Here is a 22,637-nt window from a genome sequence, read left to right on the forward strand (position 1 = left end):
ATGGGCCATCATGGGTAGAGAGTTACTAAGGGGGAGGAAATAGGAAAATTAAATAAAATGAAAGAGAAGTAGAACACTCAGAACAAAAAAAAATCAAACATGGTAGGGATTGGAGAATGAAGCGGTTGGAAAGGCTTTGACAAAATAAAAGGTGTATGAAGAAATGGAATCTATTATCTTCTCACCCAATGGGAAAAACTAATTAGGGGAGACTATTAGAACATGAGTGGCATGAAAGGAAAAAGGAGTCTTAAAGGTAACTAGAGGGAAAAGATAGATTAGGATGGCTTAGTCTAACCTAGGTACAGATGAAAACATACAGAAATCTATTGGTTTGTAATCTAACAAAAATATTAAATGCAAGAGTTTGAACAGAATGTCTTGCAAGGTTAGACAGAGATGCTCCTAGAAGACATGGGACATTATATGAAAATCTCAGAGCCAGACACAGGATAACTCTCTACAATTTGATCGTAGAGGCTCCCAGAGGCACCCAAACAACACAGGCAATTGTTTGCCTACCATAACTAAGTGATAAGACCCTATTACAGAAGACCCCACTCACTTTGAATTCAGGTCAGAAATTAGCATGAAGCTGAACAGAAAATATTTTCACTGATGGCTAACTTACATAATGACAGAAGGTGCTGTGTGGACTGCTTGAAGCAAACAGACACAAATAGTGTTGCCTAATGCTGGACCCTACCTGCTCCAGTAATGACTTATGGGAAAGATGTGTCCACTGGTGTAAGGATGGCACATTGGTTATGGTGATAATAACTGCTTTGTGATTGGCTATGAGGTCTGTTTCACTGGAGGAATTTCATGCCTAGATCTACAATCCTATCAAAAGATCATGACTAGAAAGGTCGTAGATCCTAGTGGGAAGCCTGCTTTTGTTGTTTTTGCTAAGTGGTCATGCTGTCAAACTGGCTTCTTTCTACCCATAGATTTGTATGACACTCAACTTTGGTTACAGAAGCTTCTTGATGTGGTTGATACAGAGACTAAATGGTCAAAGTGCTAAGTATAAGTAATTGTGAGTGCTCGGGTGTGGAAGGATCATCTGTATCAACATCTTATCATCCAAGACTCAGGAAAGATTCCAGAAAAAAGATAAAAACAAGTTTGGAAATGTTGACTTTTGGACACGACATAACTGTTGAACACATAAAGTTATGACAATATACATAGTGTCAAGCAACCTAAAATTCCAAATTGGGTGTGTAAGATGCCTCCAAAACCTCTCTCCTGGCAGAGGAGCTGTGGGCAGTTGCTGGCACCTATGAGAAGGAAAGTCACACTTCTTCAAGGATGTGAATATTGATAAGCTCATACCTTGTGGATAGCCACACACTCATTCACATCTGGGAAGTACTAATTGAATTCAAAGTTATTAACAACAAAAATGGACATGAAGTTGGGAGGAGGCCAGACTTGGAGGCAATAGGGGAAGTTGGAAGGCAGTAGTAGTAGACAGATATGATAAACATGCTTTGTATATATGTGTGGAATTTTAAAAGAACAAAAGCAGTATGTAAAAAAAAGTAGGTTGATTTTTCTAAGGCCCCTAACCATTGTTTGTAGGAATCTTTTGGGAATATATGTATTGTACATTCTTTCATTTTATGTCCACAAAACTCCTACTAATAGATACCTTCTAATCGGTTGATATTAAACATATTAATGTTCAGTGTATTGTATAGAATAATTGTGTAGACAAAAGTCTAAAAGAGGGAAACAAAGCTGCAAGGATTATTTGAAAGAGAATTTCGAGTGGCATGCTCACTCTCATTTGTTTACATTGCATACTGTGAGAGAACCACATCCTTCCCAAAGATCTTTCCTACTGAATAAATGGTAAACACATGACACGGAGCCTATATTTATTAGTTTAACCATTGGTCATTGTTCTAGGAAAGTGCTGTTCATAAAACTATTGCTAAAATGTTCTGGACATAATCCTGGCAATATCCATAAACTATAAATTAATCGTTTGGTAGAGAAATGTAACATATTGTGCAGATTAATTAACACATAGGTCTCTAAGTTCGCTGTGACCTTTGTTTTAAGTATTTATTTATAAAATAAGTAACCTTATAAAAGATATGACTTTCCTACACAATGACAGTTATTTAAGGAGTGAATCTAGTGTAGAAGACTATAATTCCAATAAGATATGAATTACTCTGAGTATCTATCTTTCCGGCAATAATTGCCACTTCAGTAATTTTCATAGCCAAACAAGATGTGATAATAGACCAATGGTAAGCATCCATTGTGTTAAATTACACATACATATGTGAATAAATAGCACATGCTTGAAAGTGGTGCAAACATATATTTATAGGTAATAGTGGTTAATTGTGCTTCAGAATAGAAAACATCATTGGATAAATGAGGATGAATTTATAGCCTTGGATTTGTTGGGTCCAGGAAGCACAGATTATCAGTGTGCAAGATACAAGAAGATGCAGCAAAAGTATGCCTTATATTTAAAAAGACAAACAAAAAACTCTGCATTTGGAAACTTGGCTCCAAGGATTTTAGCAGAATCTTAAAATTAATCTGTCTTGTGTATATTACCTAAACCTTCCAGCCCCTTTGTTCCATTTTATATTATTTTATATTATTACATCTGAATTCTTATCAAATTTTGTGTTTCATTTTCTATAGGGTTCTCCTTGCTTCTATCAGCAAATTTTCTGGCCTTAGCAGTCTATTCCAAGGTGATATATGTATTGGGCTTAACTATTAACTGTCTACTTTTCTCCCCCCCCATGCATGGAATCTATATGGGTGTGTGTAAATGTGTGATAACAAAAAGCTTACTTTAACCTATATTATTGTTAGCAAGACTCAGGCTAAGACATTTAAGATAGAACATAGATGTACTATTGACTAGAAGCTACTTTGAAGAATAGTTTTAAAGTCTGACTAAAGTTAAAGCTCTGTTTCTGGCTTCATCCTGATATTTGGTCTGATTGGAAACCTCGGTGAACTAGGAGGAATGGAACATTATTCCATGTTATAACTAAGTTATTTTTCAGGTTAAATCTGTGTTTTGTTTTTTCAATTTTAATTCTTCCCTCTCTAATTTTTAATTCTTTCCCCAGCCAAACTTTCTCAGTTGATACTCTTTGACTCCATCATGCTATATCTTTTCCTGACCTCCTGATAACACAGTGCTTATTTTTATTTTTAATTAATTAATTAACTTTTGGTGTTTCAAGACAGGGTTTCTCTGTGACTTTGGAGGCTGTCCTGGAACTAGCTCTTGTAGACCAGACTGGTCTCAAACTCACAGAGATCCACCTGCCTCTGCCTCCCGAGTGCTGGGATTAAAGGCGTGTGCCAACACTGCCCGGCCCACAATGTTTATTTTTAATGTTGGATTTTATTTATTTTTTCTAGAGATGACGTACAGGTCATTTTCTCTGGTAGCCAGCAATTCTATGTTTTCATCCACTTCCATTAGTGATGGCTAATTCTTAATTTAGAGAATTAAGGACTTCTCAATTAGAGCGATCACTCTACTTTCACCTTAGAAGAAAGGGAAACAGGGCCAGGAAACCTCTCTTAATGATGCGCCATGAAAATTTTGCACTCTTCTCTTTTTTTTCTCTTTTTAAAATATCTCATCCTATAAATAATTTATCATAAAACCTTTGGACTTCAAGTACAGAGACTCAGCACTTTGCAAAGAGAGCATTACAACATGCAGTATGACCAAAAATGCACAGTGGCTTTTAATATTGAATGAAAACTGCATACTTGAATAATCTGAAATGACTAACATTTTATTCATGTCCTCTCCACTTTGGAGTGGGACTAATGATGTTAGCAAACAGAGCAGTGTCTTCCAAACTGACATCTAGGAGCCATATAGCCAAGGCAAGTCTTTCTGTAGTTTCTACCTTGAGTGTTTTCATTAGTGAACTAAGAATCTATAAGTAGTATAAAGTTTCACCCAATGTTAAGAGTTTGATAAAGTGAACATAGAATAATGTAAGTGTTGGCTGAACGTTCTACACCAGGCACATTAACACCAGCATGCCTTTTGGAATGCATTCTGGGAAGGAGGAGTGTCGCTCTGAGCATTTTCAGAGAGGGCCATTTGCATGATTATTCTGTGGTCATTAGTCATTAGGATTGTGAGGTTATGGGCAGTGGGATCAGGAATAATCCCTAGTGCTTGAACTGGTTTTTTGAAGCCCATTGTCCTTGGAGGGATACCTTGCTCAGTCTAGATATACATGGGGAGGACCTTGGTTCTGCCTCAATGCGATGTGCCAGACTTCTTTGACTCCCCATGGGAAGCCTTGCTCTCTCTGAGGAGTGGATGGGGTGGGTTGGGGGAAAGGCAAGAATAGCGGGAGGAGTAGGAACTGGGATTAGTATGTAAAATGAGAAAAGATTGTTTTAAAATAAAAGGATCATTTCAAAAAATGATTGTGGAGCCATTAATTTCTCCTTAGAGTTATAAATTTTATTTCCATGAAAATATGTTTATTTGCAAGGACCATACTAAGGCAAGAGCCTTTGGAATGCCAGAGATGTGGTTGACACCACCACCTACCTTTCCATGCGTTTTTGTATCCTATCCAAGTGGACTTAGTTTGCACTGGGGTAAGTCATTATGCTCTTCTGTTAGAACTAGTTAATGATCACCATTTGTTTCACACATTTATTTTAATTTTTCTATGCTCCATTGACATTGATATCATTACAGAATTCAACACTGGAAATAGATGATCCATCATCCACTTTCTGCTCTATAGACTTTACAAGAAGGAATAGAGTCATAGACAACTGAATAGGGCTCACAAAAATCCATGAAGTGTAATGTGCAGATCATGGAGAACTAGTGTCTGCTCCTCTTGAAGGGACTCTGTGCTGAATTCATCACTAAGAACCATGGAAACACAGAGATCCCATGTCAGGCACATATGTGTTCTCCTAACACTGCCTAAACAGCTGAAGAGAGCAGGAAATAGGGTCATAATAAAAATATCAATTACTCTGTCTCACCATCAACAAACAAGCAGGTTTGTTCCTTTCCTTAGTATGGTGTTTTCCTAATTATTGGCTGGCACAATTATTGAATTAAATGATGTTCAGGTCCCAGGAGTGGCCAGCACATATTTCTTTCTCTTAAAAGTAGGTCAAAGGAGGAACACATACTATTATTTTTATTTCTTAAGATTAAGGTATTAAGCATTACGTATCTTAGCAATTTGGATTTTATATTTAAGCATATAAATCATATGAATTGTCTTCCTTACTGGCACCATTAAAAGAAAAAAATACTCTGTTAGTGAAAAACATGATAATTAGTGGCCTGTATGTCAGAAGGGATTCAGAAGATTCACCTGGAGAATGCTTTAGATAAAATATAATTAGATACAGTGTAACTACATAAAAATCTGTACAGAAATCTAAAATACAAATAAATCTAAGGATTTTAAAACTTCCATATTCCTTCTGTATCTTAGCCTTGTAGATAAAAAATCCAGGGAGTCACATAGCAATATATTTAAATAAATATATTATTATAATGCATCTTGTCAGCACAGTTACAATATTTTATGTGTATTAATGGGCTATGTTTTTTTTCTGAATGAGCTGTTTATTAAAATTAAACTAGAAAATCCACAATTATAAGAATATGACAATTTCTTTTGTGCTACGAGTTAGTGGTGACTGATGCATAGAGAATATGAGCCAGTCCAATCTGTGCTATGCCTTTCAATAAGGCTATTGTAAATAAAACAACTGAAATTCATAGGCCACATATACCATGGCCACTAGGTGGCAGCTGTTTACTGAGCTAGGGAACATTTTTTTTTTCATTTCTTTTTTTTTTTTATTTAGGTTAGAAACAATCTTGTTTCACATGTCAATCCCAGCTCCCTCTCCCTCCCCTCCTCCCCCACCCTCCCCACCAGGTCACTCAGTCCCCCACCCAATCTCCAGTCTGATCCCCAAGGAGGGTGAGGTCTTCATGGTGGATCTCCAGTAACTGTCATTTCATCCAGAGCAGGGCCTAGGCCCTCCCCCAAGAGTCCCATCTGAGAAAGCCTCCCATATAGTGGCATGGGCACTCAAAGTCTATTTGTATGCCAAGGGTAAATGCCACCCAGGGCCCCATAAATTACCTAGGCCTCCTTACTGACACCCACATTCAGGGGGTCTGGGTCAGTCCCATGCTTTCCACACAGCCATCGATCTGGAGTCCAAGAGCTCCTGCTTGTTCAGGTCAACTGTTTCTGTGGGTTAAACCAGCCCAGTCTTAACTCCTTTGCCCATCAGTTCTCTCTTTCTGACACTGGCTTCCAGGAGTTCAGTTCAGTGTTTGTCTGTGGGTGTCTGCCTCTACTCTCAGAGCACTTAAGACAATAGGTGAGAAAAAAAGGCAGTTCCATTAACAGTGTTTTCCTTTAAATGTTTGTGCAGGAAGTAGTTTGAAACCACGTAACATTTTTCAGGAGAGAGGATTTTATTAAAATCTTGTTTACTTTTTAAAATAAGAATACTGATTTTGGAAAAAACTACAGAATGTAAAGAGAGAACACAGAGAGCCATTTGGCTGCATCTTAGCTTCAGTTTGGCAGTCCATATTATGATCTCCCATTTCAAGGAAATTCTACCACTAATAAGAAATTAACAAAATACAAAATACAAAACCCCTAACTGCATATGGAGTATTGAATTTCTTACTTTGGTAGCAATATCTATGTTAATACAATATAATTGAAGTATTTTGAGAAATAGTAAGTTATATAGGCAAAAATTTTAAGTTAATAAAACTAAATACACATGAAAAATATAAATATATCCATAAGCAAGAATTATAAATCATAATAATACTTCAAATGCCATATGAAAATGTCAGAGTATGTCAACATCAATAGCACAAATAGCTTCACACATGCCAATTAATATCTGTCTAAAATATGTAAGAAGTGGTATAAAACTTGATTATTATGTTACAAATGTATTTAAACTAACTACTCTTGGATATTAAATATATCCAGTAGAATTTGAAAAGATTGGAAAATAAAAATAACGATAGTATTCATCCAGCTTGTGTTACATCTTGCCTACTGATTCTCTTCTTATAAAGGAAATGTTTTATTATAAGTCTTAAAATCACAACGATGAATGTATTCAGCATTAGCTTAGTGGGAAGTATCAATATGAAGCTGACTTGAAATTCAGCATTGAAGTCGTGAGACATGACTCTTGCAGCCTGGAATCAGTGTCTTAAATCTGGAACAGTCTATTTTAAAAGCAATGTCAAAGATAAAAATTTCAGAATATAGAAACCTAGCAGGATGATGTACACATGTATAAGAAGCAGTGGTCTAGATAGTTTGTGAAGTGTCTGTAAAAGATATTTTCAATACCTCACATCCGTATCTTATTTAAAATATATTACCTTTTTTTTTGTATTTTCCTGTAGGGAAAATTTGGGGCAAATTGGTGTACAAAGCTCCACTGAATTTATTTTGTATGTGTTTGTGATGGTTTGTGTGTGTGTGTGTGTGTGTGTGAGAGAGAGAGAGAGAGAGAGAGAGAGAGAAAGAGAGAGAGAGAGAGAGAAAGAGAGAGACAGAGAGAGAGACAGAGAGAGAACTCTTGTTTTTGTTTGAGACAGGCTATCTTACATAGGAATTCGGAACTAATCAGTAGCTGGCTAGTTGGCCGTGACCTCCAGGTGTCTGTCTGTCTCTACCTCTCCAGGCTTGGGGTTTCAGATGTGTATATCTATCCATCCAGCTTTTTATATAGGTACTGGGAATAGAACTCAGGTCTTCATGTTTGTGAGGCAAGTACTTTATTGACTGAGCCATGTCTACTACCCCTAAGATTTCTCATTGATAGAAATAAGACTATGCCTTTCAGCAGGTAATGCATACATCTGCAAGTGTCCTTCATGTAGGAAATATCTGAGGGCGGTTTACATAAACTGAGATGACAGAGACTTAAACTTATGCCTTTTTGACACAAACATTTGTAAGCCTTTGATTTAGTCATTCATTATGTAAAAATTTACAGTCTTATGGGGCCTCTAGCTTACAAATGGACTTTGAGAGCCCATTCCACATAGAGGGATGGTCTCTCAGCCTAGTCACACGGGGGAGTGCTTAGGCCCCACTCCAAAGGATATGTCAGGCTTTGAAGATTACCCCATGAATGGCCTCCCCCTCCCTGGGGAGTGGAAATGGGATGGGATAGTTGTCTAGTAGGGGACAGGGGAGGAGGGGAAGGAGAGGGAACTGGGATTGACATATAAAACAATCTTGTTTCTAGTTTAAATTTAAAAAATAGAAAAAAATATAGTCACAAGGGAATAATTGGAAAGCAAAGTGACAAATGAATTCATGGTATACACAGACTCACTCATGGAAGCAATCATCTACCATGAAGAAACGGCCCTTTCTCATTACTGACATGCTTTAGAGGAGAAAAAGTTCAAAATCATCAGAGTTAGTTATGGAAGATTGCTGCTCTGTAACATTCTGTAGCTCTTTATAGCCTGGAGGTTAGACTGTCTGTTTGGACAACCTTCTCAATGTTCAGTCTTCCTGTTGGAAGAAGTATGCTGTGTGCCTCTGTTCATACATATAACTGTATATGGTGATTAAAAATGAATGTCTACATTCTAAATACTGAATAAATTCTGAAGTAAACAAATAAGTTTGCAGAAAAATATGTAAGTGAAATTTGTTTCAGTAATACATTGGTCTCAAATCCTTCTTCCATTCTCCCAGTAATAAAATAATCTTAACTTCTCTATACAAAATTATATAATTAGAGGAATATACCCTGACTCTTTTTTCCTGTATCTTGATGATTCAAAAAAATAAACAGATTACTTAGGTTGTTTCTAAACTGTTTTATTTTTCTCCTCCATACGTTTCTCCTTTCCTTCCTTCTCTCCTTTCTTCTTCCATTTATCTTTCTGTCTCTTGATGTAGGATCTCTCTCTCTCCTCTCTCTCTCTCACTCTCTCTCTCTCTCTCTCTCTGTGTGTGATATAATTATATGGCCTATATTTTACTAAACATATTTCTGATAAAGTTATAAATTGGCTACAGTATATTCTAGTAAGAAGGAATACCTACAATTCTGATCTGTGAGAGTACAACTGGGAAGTTGAAGCTATTTTCTCATTAAATTTTCCTTTATATGTAACTAGTAAGTAAAGCATTAGTTGATTAAAATTGATAATGTATGCCAAAGATCTTGTATATACTCAAATGTGTTTCAGAATATGAATTTATGTTTCTATGTAAGCTGGATATTGATATTCAGTATTTTCATTGAATCTTTATAAAGAATTCTTAAAAGTGTCCCATAAACAGAATTGTCAACAATTAATTCACAAATGATTCTCTCACATTGCAAACTTACATTACCTATAAATTCATGAGTATTTTAAATAGTTTATTTAAATTCATTTTATGTGTGAAGGAGACACAGTTGTGAGCTGCCATGTCAGGGCTGGGAATTAAACTCAGGTTTTCTCCTCTGGAAGAACAGCCAGTGCTCTTAACCACTAAGCCATGTCTCCAGCAACTCATGAGTGAATGCTTGTTGTATTTATTAAAGATAAGTAATAAAATAAGACTATTCTCCTTGGGTATGTATTAATTTAAGCCTTTTTATATAAGCATATGTATTATGCATATATACTGTTTTAATGTGTTCAGTTGTCTTCATATAACTTTCATAAACCATTTAACGAGTGTTAACTGAAATGCTTCTTTCAAATACCATGTTAATTTTGGAAACTAATGCACTGTAATATCTCATGTCTTTATAGAATGTAATGGATAAATCTTAGTGCCAGTTATAAAAGCACATACATACATGCATACACACATTACATTCCAGCTTGTACTGAAACAGCTGGTTTTTGTTTAGCACACACAGATAATCTAAGTGAGTCAGAAGTATTGCATACAAATATGTATTGTCCATACATATTAGCTTACAGGATCATCATCAAAGTATCTGGTTATAAAACAAGTTTAGGTAGGCAGTCATCAGTAACTAGTTTTTTTTCATTAAGTTTTGCTCTTGTCTTTCAAAAGATACAGATGCACAATGATTAAGTAGATAATATGATGTCTGCCTACCTCTTTTGCTTCTTATTGGCTGCTTCTTCCTCCAGACTCTTCTACTTAGGTCAGTTCTCAGTTCCTCAGTGTCACAAAGCTCCTCCCAGATGCTGGCAAGCTTAGACTCCAATCTCCTCACCCCCAAACACACAGTAAATGTCCCAGCCTCATTCTAAGACTTCTTTAAGATTTGAGCTTTCATATGTGTTCCTTCAGATGGAAGGGTTTTGGTGGATCATCATTGTACCATTATTTTTCACATTGTTTAGTGAACAAAAATAATAATCCAGTAACTATTAAATGACAGTCCCTAGATTATAATGCAAACTCCTGAAGAATCACTTACATCACCGTGGTGGCTGAATAAGAATGCCTCCCGCCCACTGTAGGCTCATAGATTTGAATACTTAGTCGCCAGGAAGTGGCACTATTGGAAAGGATTAGAAGAATTAGATGTTCCCTTGTTGGAGGAAGTGTGTCACCAGACATGGTTTTGAGGTTTTAGAAACCAATGACAGTCCTAGGCGCTCTCACTGTCTCTCTTTCTTTATCTCCCCTTCTCCTGTAGATCAGGATTCAGCTCTCAACTACTTCCCTAGCATCTTGCCCTACCATGCCTGCCATCTTGCTCCCTTGTCATGATAATGAACTAAGTATCCGAAACTGTAAGAAAGCCCCAATTTAAATGATCTTATAAGAGTTCCCTTGGTCATAGTGCCTCTTTGTAGCAATAGGACAAAGACTAAGACAATCCCTAATAGTGATTTTTTAAAAAATGTGCTGAATTTAGGTTTTATAGAAGTCACAGTGTTGGGAAGATGTTAAGATAATGTGTCAGAGAACCAAGGAAGAAAATTCAGTGGGATGGATATGACCGTAATACATTGCATGCTAAAATTCACAAATAACAAAAAAATAGAAATTTAAATATAAAAGAAGCATCTCTTATGAGAAAATTGAGAATTCCAGGTATAAGACTGTAAACACATTCAAAACTAAATAGATTTCTTCAGTAGAAAACTATATGCATTTGACAGTGATTTTTCACAGGTGTTTTGAAGTGAAACACATTTGAGTTTTGATGTGTAGAATGACCAATATTAGAGGAAAAGGGTTGTTCCATATTTATATGTATGTATGTATGTATGTATGTATGTATGTATAATAACTACAGTTGGAAGGTGTTTAATAGCCAATAAACCAATTTGGTAGGGCATTTAAAACTGAATCATACAGGGAGTAATACTTCCTTATCTTGCAATCCAATGTTTAATACTTACTGATGTAATTTGTAATGTTTGGTGTGATTTTTAGAATCTTTCAAAGAGTTTTTTTTTCTTCATGCGGTTGGACATGAGTACAGTTGCATAATTTGTGATATTTAAATACAAATGAGGTCATTTTGAATAATTTTAATTCTTAATAGCTTAATAGTGCTGCAAGTAAAAATCAATATCCAAAAAAACATGGATTTTTTCTATCAGCCAACAAATACTTAGTGTTTCAAGTTAAGAAGCCTAGCTGACAAGGTGGAATTCTGAAATTGTAATCAAATTCTTCATCTAGCATGACTCTGGACAAATGATGTCAGCAGAACTTACCCAACCAGGGGGAAATGTGTTTTTACTTTTGAAAACTGTTGGAACCAAGGTTGCCATTTGAAATGACGTATCCTCCATAGGTAATTCTTTACAGATTATCAGAAACTATTCACACGGGCCCATATTTATACATCATTTTTACTCTCCTTTTTAAAGAAGACAAACTGGGAAACAAAATTAGGTATTCCACCCCCACAAAAGTCAGTCATTGTTTCTTTAATCCAATCTGCAAAACTATGTTTCTATTTCCTCTGAATGTATGCAAGGAATATAAGCATGAACAAGGCTCCAGATTCTAAGCCGTGTGCCGCTGTTTGCAGTTACCTTGGATCTTAACTAGATGTGCAAGTTGACTTCTGACCATGGGGAATCCTCTCCATGCATGGATTATGGATTGCTGAGGCCATGGCAGACAACCAGTTCCACAGAAGCAACTTCATGTTCTTCTGAGGAAGATCCAAAGCACTGTGGAACAAGGAATATAAATGAGCAAGGCCACAACAGACTGCACACTGGCTTACCAAAATACAGCCCTCAAAAGGGAACTCTGAAGGTGGAAAATCTACACCGGAGAAAAAGACTGTTCAAAGCGCCCTCGGTGACATGAGCACTAGGAAATAGTCAGTGGCTGCCATGAATGCTTCTTAACACGTGACAATAAAAAAAACTTTATTGCAAGATCATTAAGCTACCGTGTAAATTTAAATGTTTTCTTGCCATTGCAAAAAGTTTGAACGACCAAGTCTCAATTGTCTGAAAATGGAGACAGCAAATAAAAATATTCAAACTGTAGTAATAAAATATGTGGCCTTTAATCATTTCCAGTAAAATATATCTGAAATCTTCCCCTCCCCCACCCATAGTCATACACAAACACACCAATGTTTAAATATTTTATAGTGGCCAACAGAGGTGTTTACACTGATGTTTATTAATGGAACTCACTTTTGAATTTGTATTTAATAAGTTGTTAATTCATATTAGCCTCAAATCAGTTCTATTTCATTTCTCAGTTCTTTTCCTGATGACTATTGGCTAATGTCCGGTACCATAAACAGATCTGCCTCTGGCACACTGGGAATTATTTGTTCTTGGTTTAAATAATCATAGTTTATAAAGTTCTCTCTCTCTTCTTCGTCCCCTACTAGGACAGACAAAGGCATTCCCAGAGGCAAGAATTTGTCTTCCTCTCTCTGCTCTCCCTCCTGCAGCCCCTCCTCTTCCAACATCTCCTCCTCCTCTTGATTCTCTTCTCCTTCTTCCCCATTGTCAGCCTCTTCGACTTCCTCATCCACATCTTCATCCTCTGTCTCTCTCTCTTCTTCCTCCTCCTCGCTCTCCTCCTTTTCATCACAAACCTGGTCACACTCATCATCATCGTCATCATCATCATTTTTCTCCTCCTCCTCTACCCGCTGCGGCGTGGGAGACTGGATTTGCTGCACTGGAGCAGGACTGAAGATTAGAGAGGGATCCTGCATGAAGCCAAACAGATCTTCCGGCAACCGCGAGTCTTCTTCGACGCCGCTGTGAGGCGCCTCATTGGCAGTGGAGCCTCCCTGGGTGGTGCCGCCTGCCTGGGCTTGCTGTGCTCTCAAAGCCGCCTGCTGGCGCTCCAGCTTCTCTTGCTGCCTCATGTCTTCATACACCTGGTTCATGATGAACTGGGTGGTGTTCCGTGGCGCTCTCATCCCAGGCGCCCGCCACCCTGAAAGGTTAACCGGCCGCAGCAGCTTGCTCAGGTCTATAGGTGGGTTCCTCGGGAAGGAGCGACGAGGGTGGCGGCGCAGGCCACGGCCCCTGCGGCCCCAGCGCTTCTTTCTGCCCTGGGGTCTTTCCCAACAGGGATTGCAGGGCCAGCACCAGCAGCAGCAGCAGCAGCAAAGGCAGAGCGGGAGCAGACCATAGGCCTGGATCATCTGCGCTGGGCACAAGGGACTCTGGAATGCCATCAGAGGTGGGCGCCAGGGCCCTCCGCAGCGCCCCCAATTGGAGTACAAGGCCCAACAGGGCCGTCTGGGTGGTTGGAACCAAGGGCCGGGGCTGTGCTGTTGCTTGGGTTGTTTCCTGGTAGCCTCATACTCAGCTTTGGGGCCATCGCGGTATCGCCGCTTGAACATCTGAGAGCCCCTCTGCCTTCGATGGTAGGAGGACCAGCTGCGCAATGGGATGGAGGATGCCCAACCGCCGCCGCCCAGATTGAGGGGATCCTCCCTTTCGTTGACCGTCTGGGTCATGGTTCAGGGATCTCCACGAGGAGAGGTCTTAGTGGTAGTGCCCTAGGAGTTGTCACTTTGGCCAGATCTGATGCCCAGTCAGAAGAGCCTCCTCATTTGGAGTACCTAGGACCACGTGCTCGTGCCTGTGACCTCGTCTTCTGTCTTCACAAGGATCTCGCTCTTTCTTCTCCACTCGCTAGCTCTTCTTTCAGAATCACTGTGTTTCGCACCTGGGTTGTCTTGCCCAGGTGGTTTGGGTGGGGTAAGGATGGTGGCGGAGGAAGGTGTTGGTGGGCGATGAGCTGTGAGAGCCACTCCCGGATCCCACACACACCCACCTCAGCTGAGGCGCGGGCTGGGGACGGGAGAGGCAGGGGTGGCGTGTTACCTTGCTCCTCCCTCTCAACCCAGGTGCTTCACCGTCGCCGTCCTGGCCGGACTGAATGGGCATGGGCAGTGGTAACCTTTAAATAGAGGCTGGGCCTCCTCCCCCACCCCGCGTGCCCACTGCGTCCTTGGTTGCCCAGGACGACAGCCAATTGGGGTAGACATGGTGCTTTATGGGAGGAGGAGGGGTTCCTTCCGGAACTAGGTATCACATGAACATTCGCAAGGGGTCTTATGACGCAAGAGTTGAGGCAGAGGTAAAGGTGGGCAATGCTCACACCCTGGCAACGCTTGTGGGAGGGAGATATTTGAAATTTCTGTCTTAAGTCTGTCGAGGGATGTTGGAATATGGGCCTTCCCCTTCAGCAGAGTGAAATCAGGGAGCCAGATATCTTCTCTACAGCTCTGTGGGCAGCTGCAGTCAAGGAAACACAGCCTTCATTTTGTCCACACACTTCTAAGTTCAGAAGTTAGATTCATAGTACTAATGAACTTTACAGCTAGCCTTGAAACAAACCTGTTTGATCATAGAGATAAGTTCACATATCGCTGTACTATCAACCCATCTTTGGTAGACCCCTGGTGAGAAGTAATGGAATACAAATGAGAAAGCACCTTAGTTATTCTAATATTCCACAGATGGATCTGTTGATTAAGGATTATCATGGAGAATGGTGTTTGACTCAGGTAAAGGACTATGAGTCAGATTCATTTTGTCTTGTAAGCTCTTAGGAAGCCTGGTTCTGTTGTATATAGAATATATCCCCCAGGGTTGGAAGAAAGACATTAAAAAAAAAGCAGATACTCAGTAACTTGACCATCATTCTCTTATTGACTTCTCATACAGAATATGCAAAAACACCTGGCTCAATGTCTGAGCAACAATAGATAATTCCCACCCCCAACCATGAACCCATGGTTTTTTTCTTTTGTTTTGTTTTGTTGATAAAAACACATCAAGGAAACTTGACCATAGAGGAACAAAAAATTAAAATATCACTATCATGTTTGTGTGGTGAACAGAACTGTGGAAAATAGAACACTGCCCACTGGAAATAGTAGTCAAGTGAATGCCAGAGGAGCAACATATGCAAAAATCCTGCAGCCTGCTAAGATTGAGTATAAACTGTCGATTCCACAGACATCATTCAGTTTCACTAGTTCAGTAGCTTGCTGGAGGCGGGCCTATTTGACTCAAAATGCAGAGTGATGACCCTTTTACTCTCCAAGGATCCACTTCTGGGCACATACTCATAAGTTTGGCAGGAATTATTACCATTAACCCAAAATGGCACAGTGCTAGCCAAGATTTGTTTCCTAAAGGACTCAGTATGGAGCCAGGCGGTGGTGGCGCACGCCTTTAATCCCAGCACTGGGGAGGCAGAGGCAGGCGGATCTCTGTGAGTTCGAGGCTGGACTGGTCCTACAGCCTCCAAAACAATACAGAGAAACCCTGTCTCATGAAAACCAAAAGAAAAAACGAAAAAAAGGACTCAGTATGATTTTTAAATGTAAAAGAAATAAACCTGTAAATAATATGATATGAATAAATATAAATATATACTATTTGAAATATGTAAGATATATACATTACTATAGTAAAATCCCCATTTTTCTAAGTTTAAAAAGACATGTATCATTTTACCACTAATCTACACTCATCAGCTTTCGATCAGTTGATGCGACTGTTAGTCAAATAGTATCAGCATATTTTTACTAGTTGTATTGTCTACTGAAATGTATTGGGTCAGTAATGTTTGCCCTATTCTTAAGAAAGCAACATATTGTAATTCATGCTTTACTTTTTTTCTTTTTCTGAATTCATTATTTTATTATTCTACTTTAATGTAAATATACGTAAGTATATATGAGTATATGACACATGAGCAGGTAGGTGCATGCATAAGTCAATAGAAGGTGTTGGATCATCTGGAGCTGGAATTGCAGATTGCTGTGAGGTAAATCATGTAGGTGCTAGGCACTGAACTATGGTCCTCTGGAAGAAGAACCAGCACTGTTACCCACTGAATCACCTCTCTAGCCTCTAGGTTTTCAGATTTTTTTTTTTAATTTGGGACAATAATACAAACTTTTTGTGTATTGGAAGATAAATGTGGCTACAGCTCAAGGTGATTTACTGACACAATAAACATTACAGTCAGGAATGTAATAGGGATTAGAAAAAGACATTTGTACTTAATTTATGAACATTAAACAGTGACAAATGCAACATTCTGATTAGGGCTTACAACAAAAATATATTTGTGATGTCCATGTATTGTTTTAGTTTCTGTCTTTGTATAATCAAATCATGAAAAACGAGGTTGCTTAAAGTAGTATAAGTTTATTTTTCAGCTTCTAATTGTTAAGATCCCAGGAACAGTATAGCCCTCCTCTTCACTAAGGATTGACACAAGTAGAAAAGAAAGGACTGCCTTAGACTGCCTCTTGAGAAACCAGTTTGGGAAAACCCAATGACATGATCATTTGTAATTGACAGAATTCATTCCTTTGTGACTGTGGCTAAAGATAGTGTCATTTATTTGTCTGTTAACTAGAAGTCACTGTCATAACTCAAAGGCCATCTGCAAGACTCTGAAACCAAAGTTCATTTGGACAGTTTTGTGATGCTGTTCAGTCACATAGGTTGGCATGCTTTATGCTAATTGAAAACATCTATCTGTGCTGAAATCCTAACACTTGGTGGCAGTAGTGGTTCATCCAAAACTCAGTCATCATTAGTCTCTTTTTTCCTTTTTTTATTTAAATCAGGAACAAACTTGTTTTACTTATCTATCCAGTTCCCTCTCCTTTCCTCCCTCCTATGGCCCCCACCAACATATTTCTGCTACCTAGGAAGGGTGACGCCTTTCATGGGGGATCTTCAAATATTGTCACATTATTTGGAGAATAATATGTCTAGGCTGAGATAGCATCCCTCTATGTGAAATGGGCTCCCAAAGTCCATTCCTATACTAGGGATAAGAACTGATACACTGCCAGTGGCCCCCAAAGATTGCCCAGACCTCCCAACTGACACCCAATTTGGGGGGGTCTGGGTTGGCCTATGCTGGTTTCCCAGAAAGCAGTTTAGGGTCTATGAGCTTCCCCTTGTTCAGGTCAGATGCCTCTGTGGGTCTCTGCAGCCTGATCTTGATCCCTTTGCTCATCACTCTTCCCTCTCCACAACTGAATTCCGCAAGTTCAGGTCAGTGGCCATCTGTGGGTGTCTGCTTCTGCTTTCATCAGCTACTGGATGAAGACTCATGCATGTCTTTTTGTGACTGTGTTACCTCACTCAGGACAGTTTCTTCTAGTTCATCCATCTGCCTATGAATTTCAAGATTCCATTGTTTCCTTCCTCTGAGTAGTACTCCATTGTGTAAATGTACCACATTTTCTTTATCCATTCTTCAGTTGAGGGGCATCTAGGTTGCTCCCAGGTTCTGGCTATTACAAATAATGCTGCTATTAACATGGTGGAACAGATGTCCTTGTTGTATGAATGTGCATCTTTTGGCTATATGCCTAAGAGTGGAATTGCTCGTTCTTGTGGTAGACTGATTTCCATTTTTCTGAGGAATCTCCATACCGATCTTCAAAGTGACTGTACAAATTGGCACTCCCACCAGCAGTGGAGGAGTGTTCCCCTTCTCCACATCCTCTCCAACATAAACTGGTGGTTTTGATTTTAGCATTTCTGACAGGAGTAAGATGATATCTAAGAGTTGTTTTTATTTGCATTTCCCTGATGGCTAAAGAAGTTGAGTACTTTCTTAAGTGTCTTTCAGCCATTTTAGATTCCTCTATTGAGAAATATCTATTTAGTTATGTACCCCACTTTTTAATTGGATTATTTGGTATGTGGTGACTAGTTTCTTGAGTTTTGTATGTTTTGAAATCAGCCCTCTATCAGATGTGGGGTTGGTGAATATCTTTTCCCATTCTGTGGGCTGCGGTTTTGTCTCAGGGGTAACAGGAACACACCTAAACATAATAAAAGCAATATACAATAGACCAGGTGCCCAATATCAAATGAAATAGAGAGAAACTCACCTCCATTCCTCTAAAATCAGGAACAAGACAAGGCTGTCCACTCTCTCTATCTCTTCAATATTATACTTGAAGTTCTAGCTAGAGCAATAAGACAACAAAAGGAGACCAAGGAGATCCAAATTGGAGAGGAAGAAGCCAAACTTTCACTATTTGCAGATGTTATGATAGTTTACATAAGTGACCCAGAAAACTCTATCAGGGATCTCCTACAGCTGATAAACATCTTCAGCAAAGTGTCACGGTACAAGGTTAACTCAAAAAAATCAGTAGCATTACTATGTAAGGACGATAAATGGGCTGAGAAAGAAATCGTAGAAACATTACACTTTACAATAGCCACAAATAACATAAAGTATCTTGTGGTAATGCTAATAAAATAAGTGAAAGACCTGTATAGCAAGAACTTTGAGTCTTTGAAGATAGAAATTAAAGAAGATACCAGAAAGTGGAAAGATCTCCCATGCTCTTGGATAGGTAAGATCAACATAGTAAAGATGGCAAACTTGCCAAAAGCAGTCTACATATTCAATGCAATCCCCACCAAGATCCCTGCACAATTCTTCACAGACATTGAAAGAACAATACTCAACTTTATATGGAAAGACAAAAGACACAGGATAGCCAAACAACCCTGTACAATAAAGGAACTTCTGAAGGCATCCCCATGCCTGACTTCAAGCTCTATTATAGAACTATAGTCCTGAAAACAGCTTGGTACTGGCACATAAACAGACAGGTAGACCAATAGAATTGAACTGAAAACCCTGATATTAACCCACACACCTACGAACACCTAATTTTTGAAAAAGAAGCTAAAAATATACAATGGAAAAAAGAATGCATCTTCAACAAATGGTGCTGGCATAACTGGGTACTGGCATGTAGAAGACTGCAGATAGATCCATATCCACACACAAAACTCAAGTTCAAATGGATCAAAGACCTCAACATAAATGCAGCCACACTGATCCTCTTAGAAGAGAAAATGGGTACGGAATTGAATGAATTGGTACAGGAGATTGCTTCCTGAACATAACACCAGTAGCACAGACACTGAAATCAACAGTTAATAAATTAGGCTTCCTGAAACTGAGAAGCTTCTGTAAGACAAATGACATAGTTAACAAGACAGCATTAGTCTTTATTCGGAATAAACAGAGCCATAAATGCCTCATGTCAAAATATATACATTTTAAATGAAAATAGAATTGTTTCCTCCTTCTACTTTAATCCCTCCAATTCTTTCCATGTTCCCCCTTTCAAGCCCCTGTATGACACCTCCACTCTCAAATCAATAGCCCTTTTCTTCATTATTATTGTTACACACACATATACACATAAACACACACACACACAAATACACACACATACATACATACATACATACATACAATCATGATGAATTCATTTTTGGTTTTTGTGTATGTGGTTTCAAGGCTGAAACTGTATATTATATTGGGTAATCAATAAGTGATCTCATTCCTGGGGCCAGGTAATTCTCCCCTCCCAACACTCAGTTGCCTGCAGTTCTCTAAGGCTGGAACCCTGTCACATAATTCTCCTTTTCACAAAGGCAAGTTGGGGATGAAAGGGTCAATTTGGCTTAAACTTCCACACATTAGTACATCATTGATGGAAGTTAGGACAGGAACTCTCCGAGAGGAAGGAGCTGAGGTAGAGAAGGAGTGCTACTTACTGGTTTGCTCTCATGGTTTGCTCAGCTTGGGCTTTCTTGAAGAACCAAGGACTATAAGCCCAAGGATAGCACCACACACAATGGGTTAAGCCCTTTTCTGCATCAATCACTAATTAAGAAATCACCTTACAGTCTTGTTTATAGCCCAGTGTTAAGGAGACATGTTCTTAATTCAGGTTCCCTTCTCTCCGATAACTCTAGCTTGTGTCAAGTTGACATGAACCTAGCTAGGACCATTGACCGCTCTGTCAACCAGACTTGGGGATTCATTACCGTTAAGCCACAAACCTTTCTTTCTTGTTCATTTCCTGGATCACATATTAATATCAACATTACATTATAAACATTCCAAATGTAAATATCCCATGGCTTTTAAAAGTTCAAGCACTTAAAAATTCAGTCTCTTTAAAATAATCCAGTCTCTTTTAAAACTTGAAGTCTTTAAAAAATGTCTCTCAACTCTGCTCTCCTTTCAAAATCAAAAATTACTTAAATACTTTGTTACTTCAAGAGGGAAGAAACAAGTGACAGTCACAATCTGAACAAAGCAAAACTAACCTCCCTCTTAAGGCTCAGGAATGACTGAAGAAGAGGGGACAGGAAGAATGAAAAAGCAGGAAGGAAGGAAGGAAGGAAGGAAGGACTACAAGGAAATATTTTTTTCCTGTACACAGCAGTGTTGTTGCACATATGAACTCACATTATTTCCAACAGCTTGTTCAAAACCTGTGCAAACCCATGCCAGACCAAATCCCAGAAAGAGAGGTGTTGGGCAAACAATATACTCCAAGCTACAGAGCTCTAGGCAATTATTAGCTATGGGTAGAGGGGCAGGCAGACTATATTCTTTAAGAATGTAGCCTCTTGTTCTCCTCCTCCATCCCCTCCCCTTTGCCGCCCCTCCACCCCACCAGGTTTATCCTGGGGATTTCATCAATTTTCCCTTCCCAGGTTAATCCCTCTAAGGGGGGGGGGATGGTCTGGGTCCTTTCTCAACTGAATGTGCCAGACTTTGTTGACTCTCCACAAGAGGTCTTTTCTGAGGAGTAGATGGGGGGTGGGTGAATTGAGGGAGGTGGGGGAGCAGGGGAGGCAGGAAGAAACTATTGTTGGTACATAAATAAATAAAAAGTTTTGGATAGAGAAAATGTGGTACATTTACACAATGGAGTATTACTCAGCAGAAAAAATCAATGGAATCTTTAAATTCTCAGGGAAATGGATAGCACTGGAAGAAACCATCCTGAGTGAGGTAACCCAGTCACAAAAAGACAAACATGGTATGTACTCACTCATATATGGATTTCAGACATGGATCAGGATAGTGCCAGTCTGCATTTCCACTGATAGTCTGGGAAACAGGAAAGAACCTAAAAGATATGCATATATGCATAGTACCCAAGAGAAGAGGATGGAGACAAGATCCCCTGAATGGATGGGGAATACGGCGAGGGGTGGGGGGGAGTGGGACCTGTGAAGAAGGGGGGAAGAGGAAGAGAGTTGGTCATGGGGGAACAGGAAGTTGAGGGAGTGGGGGTAGAATAGGGGGAAGAGGGAATCATAGGATCGAATACAGATCAGGCACCAGAGCCACCTCGAGTGATCTAAAGGGATAACACCAATTGGCAAGCTAAGCAATAGTGGAGAGACCACCTCGAATGCCCATTCCTGATAATGAACTTGATGCCTATAACCATCCGGGAGCCTTCATCCTGTGACTGATGGAAGCAGAGGCAAACACACAATTAATCACTGAACTGAACCCAAGGAACCCAGTGACAGAGAGAGAGGAGTGATGAGCAAATTGGCAAAGAATGGGCTGGCAAAACCAGCAGAGACAGCTGATCTGAACAGGGGAGAACTCTTGGACCCCAGACCGACAGAGGGGAGGCCAGCATGGGACTGATCCGGACCCCCCAAATGTGAGTGTCAGCGAGAAGGCCCGGGCAACCTATGGGGCCCTGAGCTGTGGATCAGTGTCTACCCTGGTATACAAACAGTCTTCGTGTGCCTATAGCACAAAGAGGGATGCTCTCTCAGCCTGGACTCTTAGGGGAGTGCCTGGACCCTACCCAGAGTAGAATGACAGACTCTAGATATCCCCTATGTGGAAGGATTTGGCAATAGGGTGGGAGGGTGGGGGGGAAGGGGAGTGTGGGAGGAGGGGAGGGAGAGGGAACTGGGATTGACATGTAAAACAAGCTATTTAAAATTAAAATAAAAAATGAAAAAAAATCCCAATACCAAGCATAAGAAACTTCCATTCCAGTTGTTGGTCAGGGGAGACCAAGAGACCCACAAAATATTAAAGACTATTGCTCTCATGGGTTGCCTTCCAAAAGTTCAATATTGGTCCCAATTGCTTCAGACACCACATAATTCAGTTATAATTCAGAGGATTCATGCTGGAGCCGACTCACCAACCTCATCCCTAAGAACTAATTTCATAGTACTGGAAGGTGCTATATCAGCTGCAAAGAAAGGAAAGCAATAGTCCTACCCTACTATGACTCTTGTGACCCACAATAAAGGCTAGCAGGTCAAAATA

At 39.5% G+C, this 22,637-nt stretch overlaps 1 protein-coding gene across 2 annotated transcripts in view; it reads right to left on the reverse strand.

Moving 5' to 3' along the window:
- Positions 1-14,470, reverse strand: part of Ccer1 (coiled-coil glutamate rich protein 1) — a 75,511-nt gene extending 61,041 nt beyond the window's left edge. For both annotated transcript variants that reach the window (XM_005068024.4, XM_040754993.1), the window contains exons 1-2: positions 12,677-14,470; positions 12,056-12,196 (exon numbers count right to left, since the gene is read on the reverse strand). In XM_005068024.4, the coding sequence (XP_005068081.1) occupies positions 12,760-13,968 (1,209 nt within the window). In that variant the 5' untranslated portion in view covers positions 13,969-14,470 and the 3' untranslated portion in view covers positions 12,056-12,196; positions 12,677-12,759. The remainder of the gene's footprint in view (positions 1-12,055; positions 12,197-12,676) is intronic.
- Positions 14,471-22,637: the final 8,167 nt, after the last annotated feature.

This window comes from Mesocricetus auratus, unplaced genomic scaffold (genome assembly GCF_017639785.1).
Source record: "Mesocricetus auratus isolate SY011 unplaced genomic scaffold, BCM_Maur_2.0 Super-Scaffold_100011, whole genome shotgun sequence".
Lineage (NCBI taxonomy): Eukaryota > Metazoa > Chordata > Mammalia > Rodentia > Cricetidae > Mesocricetus > Mesocricetus auratus.